The 6,568-nt window shown below is 31.9% G+C and overlaps 1 protein-coding gene across 1 annotated transcript; it reads left to right on the top strand.

Moving 5' to 3' along the window:
* The first annotated feature begins 956 nt into the window (after positions 1-956).
* On the top strand, positions 957-1,889 carry LOC149577232 (putative pectinesterase 53). Its single transcript, XM_089829789.1, has 2 exons — positions 957-1,370; positions 1,504-1,889. The coding sequence occupies exons 1-2, from the start codon at positions 1,120-1,122 to the stop codon at positions 1,634-1,636; spliced, it is 384 nt and encodes a 127-aa protein (XP_089685915.1). The 5' UTR covers positions 957-1,119; the 3' UTR covers positions 1,637-1,889.
* Positions 1,890-6,568: the final 4,679 nt, after the last annotated feature.

Below are 6,568 nucleotides of genomic sequence, written 5' to 3'. Positions count from 1 at the left end.
AGAGGAATGATAACGAATTTATTGTAAATTGTAACTGAAACAACGTTAGAGAAAACTAGAAGAAGATGTGGATAAAGGGGAGTTTTTCCCAAACAAAGGGAAGCTACCGTTTAGACTATGGAAGGCCATTGGAAAAATATCGATTAAGAGACTTGGATTAGCATTTGAATCTTATGGTGGCAACAAATGCATAAGATTCGGGTTACTTTACTGCACATTACCATCAGATTTTGAAGGAGGATTGTGTTTTTTTTTTGAAAAAAAATCTACCACGGGAGGTCTTCATTCGGACTGCGTTAGAAGTATGCTCAACCAAGTTGATTAGATTTGACACTCTTCTCGAGATGGTAAATAAAAGGGAAGTTGGAGCAGTGAGGCAATAAAGACATTTTGAGCATATCGAATATAGAGCCCAACCTGGTTTACACGAGCAATGACACCATATTAAGCCTCAGTGTCACAATGGTTTTTGCTAAAATTATTGTGTTCCTTCATGTAGTTTCAGATTGCTTGAGTCTTAGAAGTGATTAATATGAACATTGTTTAATTCTATTCTCAAATCTGGAGATGCGCAGAATAAGCCAAATGCCCACCAGTTCTTTCAAAAACCTAAATAGGCAGATGAGAGAATTTTCATTTGTGTTCATGCATGCGAGTGGGCCCGGCTTAAACTCCACACACTAAGCTCTTTTGACTGCTTAGGTGGATAAGATGGGGCCCAGCCATACTCCGTCTACCTCTGTTTCCATTAACGGTGCTGGTTCATGATGCATCGATGGTATTATGAACCAACTCTCGTCCAGTAATTCATCTTCCTATCTTATCCTGTCAGTACTATGGCGTTTCCATCAATCGATTGTCAGTAACATAATTATGTTATTTTCAAATTTGACCTTCTCCCGCCTGATAACTAGGCCTATCAGGACACTGTTCTTGACGACAGTGGAAGGCATTATTTCAAGAACTGTTTCATTGAAGGTGCTGCAGATTTTGTATGCGGTGATGGTCAATCTGTCTATGAGGTAGATTATATTGAACCAAACAAAATACCCATCTGTTAAGAAATCTGCTTCCCATTTATAAAATCAGCACCCAATTCATAAAATGATGTTGTGATCAATGAATTGCTTCCAAAAATGTCATCTGCATACAATTCCTCTGCTGAACGGAGCCATTACAGCTCAGAGAAGGCTTTCTGTAGGGGAACAAACGGGGTTTGTTTTCTTGAGCTGTAAAATCACAGGAGGTGGATTAATGTTTCTGGGAAGAGCATGGGGAGCTTATTGCAGAGTGATATTTGCTCTTACTTACATGGATAACGTCATCTTCCCTCAAGGGTGGGATCATTGGAAAGATACTTCTAGAAAAAAGTGAGTTTATTCAAACCCTAAAATGAATTCTTTGTCAATCCAACAAGATCATTTAACCCATATTTTCATTTGCTTCATTCTTAGACTTTTGAATATAACATCAATCTTTGGTTTTTTTTTTTGGTATGTGCAGGACTGTAACATATGCGCAGTATAAATGTTCAGGACCAGGCTCAAACAGCGCGGGAAGAGTTGCATGGTCATTTGAGCTGAGTGATAGAGATGCTGCCCCATTTCTGAGCAGCAGCTTTGTTAATGGCGAGTAGTGGATCAGGAAAATGCCAACTCATTTGACAAAGGCTACCGATCTTATTCCCAAAAACGGTTGATGAGAATTATTCTACACATTTCTATGAAATTGGAATTTGTTCCTCCTGGAATGTTGTTAATTGTTGGGGTGTAAATTGTCATAGCCGACATTAGTTAGTTTCTGTTGAATCATTCTTACTATATTTTATTTATTGAATTTGAGTTTGTAGTCTACAGTCACATCAAAAATTATTTATCCTTTCCCGAGAATTTTGTTGGGTTCACAGTTAAATGAAATATTCTCTTCCACTCTAGCGAAAATTACAGCTGAATTATAATTAGTATTTTTGTCATGATAAGGACGAAAAGTTTAAATAATAAAAATACAGTATTCTCGATAAATTCTGGTTTTAAATTGTTGTCTTATTTTAAAAATGTAATTCAACTTTTATTTAATTTCATTTTGGATTGTGTAATTTTCTTTGAATAGTTTTAATTGTTAAGCGAGGTTAGTATATCATCAATTTTAATGATAAAAAATAATTATTTAATTTTTTTAATGAAATAAAGTTATTTAAGATTTTTTTAATTATCTTTGTAATTTAGATGTACATTTTATCAATTAAGTTGTTATTTAATATATTAAAAATGAATTTAGTTTTTTCCCTTCTTTTATATAGCATTCATAGATTATATTATCATATAAAAAATATATGTTTATATATTATTGTTGTCTAAAATAGTTTAAATTTTTTTTTTTTTTTTTAAGCAACTTTAATACTTTATTGTCAATGAAATTTTTAATTATATAGAGTATAATTAAAAAATAAGGTAATCTTTTTCTGGCTTTGTGCAAAGAGATTACACTTTCTTAGATTAATGAAATAGGAGAAAATGGGCACACAAATGGAACCTCCAGCCTTCTAATAACTAACAACAATAATGGGTCTTCAATAAAGCAACTCAACCATTCAAATTGCTTAACTAAACATGGCACAAGAAATTGTCTAATATGTTAATCTCAGTAACAAAACACCAATTTTGATGTGTTTGTGATTGCTATTATTCATAATTTTGAGTTTAACAAGGTATCTTTGGGTATGAAAGAGTTTTGTAGTACAATGTTAACTATGATTAATGCTACAGACGTGTTTGGATGTTGAGTTGGAATTGATGTGAATGTTTTGGATGTGTATTTGTGTTTTTCATTTGCATTCTTAGGCTGTGTGATAACTGTATTGTTGGTCTATATTAATCGAGGAAATCAAAATTGCTATTTTGGTTGTGTGTGGGTGATTCTTTTGTATCACATTGATGCATGAGTATCCTTTTTGGTACTACATCAACTCCCATAGCTAGTGGATGTTTATTTTTTGTAATTAGTATAAATGAGATATCATTTTCTAATTGAGAGTGTGGGATGAGAGAGATGTGTATGTGAGGATGGTATGAGAAAGGTGAATGTGAATTATACTTAATTTGAACTTTATAGGCATAGGAGAGGGTTAGTTTTGATAATGTAATTTCCGTAGTGTTTTCTAAGTATTAAGCCTTGTAAATTGAGATATGATTTTTGGAAGTAAGGTTCGTGATTAAAATTTTAAACTATCATTGATGTCAATATGGTTGTCATTATCCTCGAAATCTTTAATTGGACCTTGGTTAGTTTTGATATTGTAATTTGAGTAGTGTCTTCTAAGTAGTAAGCCTTGCAAATTGAGATATGAGTTTTGGAAGTAAGGTTTATGATTATCATTTTATATTATCATTGATGTCAACATGGTTGTCATTATCCTCAACATCTTTAACTTGACCTCGGTCAATTTTGATATTGTAATGTAAGAAGTATCTTCTAAGTAGTAAGCCTTGCAAATTGAGATATGACTTTTGGAAGTAAGGTTCGTGATTATCATTTTATATCATCGTTGATGTCAATATGGTTGTCATTATCCTCAACATTTTTAATTGGACCTTGATTATTCTAGTGCTACATTGGTCATTGTGACATATTAGTTGGCTATATATTAATTATCATTGCCACTATGTCCAGTGATTCAAGTTTGTTCATGATTATTGGTTCAATATTAATTGATTCATTATTTTATGCCTCAAAAATTTCTTGGATTATGTTTTTTTTTAATGATTATTGGCTCGAAATTAATTGGTTCATTATTTTATGCCTCAACAATTTCTTGGATCATCTTTTTTTCATGGATCTTATGGTTAGAGGATACATCATATTGTGACATATGCCTTTCCAAATTATGAGAATGAAAAAAACACACAAAGGAAAACAATAATACGGCTTGCAAATATGGAATGTGACAACTAGATATAAATCTAGTAATTAATACGATAAAATTTGTGAAGAAACGGAAGAGAATGTTTAGCGGCAACATCTCTATTCGATTTTAAAGTTTCTACTAGATATTTTACAAGAATATACCTTGAAATTCTTGATCACAATAACAAATTTATTGAAAAAATTCAGGCCACGTCCATTATGTCTGTCAAAGTGTTATCTTCAACTAGATTGGTTATTAAAAAGAAGAATGGAGAAACTAGATTATGTAGTTGTAAATTTTTTAAAAAAAATTAATTGTTTGCTTTGCGATTTCCCTTCCTTCGAATATGTTGGGGTTTTGTATATTTGTTACCCGTGCAAGCGAAATTTGACCCAAGAGGAGACATGAATCTATAGGTAAGATTTACAGTGAAAAAATATTTTATTTTATAATTGTCACCTTTGACATATTGTGTTAAGAGCATTCAAGTCTTGATAAATTGTATTGAAGTATTTGTCTCCCAATTTTATTATAGAATGTGCATGATGAATTTTAAAATATAAGTTATACAGTAACATTATATGTTCTGCTTAATTGTGCCATTCCATTTTCTTCTGGTTGTGGAGGTGATTACATTTTGCAATAAAGAAAACAATTATGAATAATGAGAAGGACCGTCACCTATGTTGACCGTCACCCATGTTGTTATTGTTTTTTAAGTTTTTATTGTCAATAGTTGGAGGTATGTCTTATAGAGAATATAAAGACTGGTTTAAAACTCTTTCCTGAAATATTTTGAAATCTTCACCTCCATTTATCGTTTGCAATTTCCCCATATTTTATTTGCACTATCATAGTCTTTCAAGTCATCAAACTTGACATAGCTTAGGGCTAAGGAAATCTCCAACATTTCTTGACTGTATTCTTGCTTTTTCTTTAGTTTATCAACTATCAGAGGAGTAGTTGTTAGCTTTGCATATTAGTTGTCCACAAAGTTGATAAAAGCATCACTAATACTAGGTATATGAAAACTCATCAAGGTTTTCCATGCAGGAAAGTTCTCCTTGTTCATCTTTAGTACATCTCTTTTGTGAGTCATGATCTTTGGCTTTAAGTGCTTTCAAACTTTTCTTTGTAAGCATGGTGGTTTGATACCAATTATAAGAAATGTTTAGAATAATAGAGAGGGGGTGAATAAGTTACTCAAGGTTCATAAGTACCATTGCATAAATTAAACATAGAACATTCATTTTTTCTGCTTATCTTATTGTTACTCAGTCTCTATTGTATTGATAAACAAAATTATTGTCCTAATCATAACATACTTTACTAGATATAAACTATAAAACATATAAATAATTCAACACAATTTTTTCAATAGGACTTTACGTAGAAACTCAATTTGGGAAAAACCACCAGCAACATGTCACCACTTTTTCACTCTTTCGAAGTAAGCTCTATTAGGATCCAACCCTATTAAAGGTTTACAATACACAATGATAATGTGACCTGGTTAGAGGATTTGATCACTCTATTAGGAGTGGTCTTTTTAGAGGACTTTAATGATTTCATTTATAATGTCACCTTGTTAAAGGATTTACATAGATTGTTAAGTCCTTCAAATGACTATTGGATTAGCCATGTTAAAAGGATTTCAATACAAACTACTTATAATTATTAGAAAGAAAATAGTAGGGTTTTGATCTGTATGATTACAACTCACTTAGCAAGTTTGGATCATTGTTTGGTTCATGTGTTGATCCAATGATAAGCTCTCAATTATCATCTTTGTTCTTGATTCACTTGGAAACCCTTCAAGAAATCAATCATCTCCTTTGAAAAACACTCAAGCCATCTTTTTAGATTTACTTATCAATATTAGTAGCATTCGCGTAAGAAATTTTCTTTACCTTCACATTCACTCTCATACTTGTGCATCTCTAGTCAACCTTCTTTTATACACACCTCACACACACACTCATACACACACCCATTAATCCATCTTTGTGTCTCCTTAAATAGGAAATTCTTGCTTTATTATTTTCCATTATCACTATAGGTCATAGATTAAATTAGAATCAGGTTGAACATAATTACTTTTATCTATCCATCTTCTTGATCTTCCTCTAGAAACTTCTATGGAATCTTTCTGCTAGGTATTTAGCTAATCCATCTTCAACACAATTTACATCTCCCAAGAAATGAACCAATCTAGCTAGGATTCACAATTTCCTCAAATTTGTTCTCAACACTATTACTCAGCAATCACTAAGTTCTAACACTCACTCATCACTTAATCACTTAGTCACTATAATTTTTTTTGTCTTGGCATCAACTATCTTGGTTAGTCGATATTGATGCTTGGTCAACACTAGATTTTCTTGGCACTTACTATGGCTTGGTTGACAATAGCATCACTCGACATTCCTTAACCATTTTACTCTTTTTTTTTTTGCTTGGCTTAACTTTCTTGATATAAATAATCACTTTATCTCATCAAAGTCTATCTAATCAAATGTCCATTGTAGCTTCCTTTTCATAACTCAACCTTTCCTCTAGGTGTTATTGTTATGAGTAATTTCTAAAATCCTCTTCACTAATCAAATAGATATGACATTTAGTCTAGGTAGCAATATGTCTTATCAAATAGATTTGGCATCAATG

This window comes from Cupressus sempervirens, chromosome 1 (genome assembly GCF_028749045.1).
Source record: "Cupressus sempervirens isolate cs-2001-9-10 chromosome 1, ASM2874904v1, whole genome shotgun sequence".
Lineage (NCBI taxonomy): Eukaryota > Viridiplantae > Streptophyta > Pinopsida > Cupressales > Cupressaceae > Cupressus > Cupressus sempervirens.
Note: the sequence above shows the minus strand (reverse complement) of the source record. Positions and strands in the feature narration are given on the sequence as shown.

What these genes read in the sequence shown, in the direction of transcription:
- LOC149577232 (XM_089829789.1), top strand. Translation starts at nt 1,120, where the DNA reads ATGAATTGCTTCCAAAAATGTCATCTGCATACAATTCCTCTGCTGAAC. An exon ending in AAAGATACTTCTAGAAAAAA is followed by an intron (nt 1,371 to 1,503) that starts GTGAGTTTATTC and finishes TGGTATGTGCAG; the next exon opens with GACTGTAACATATGCGCAGT.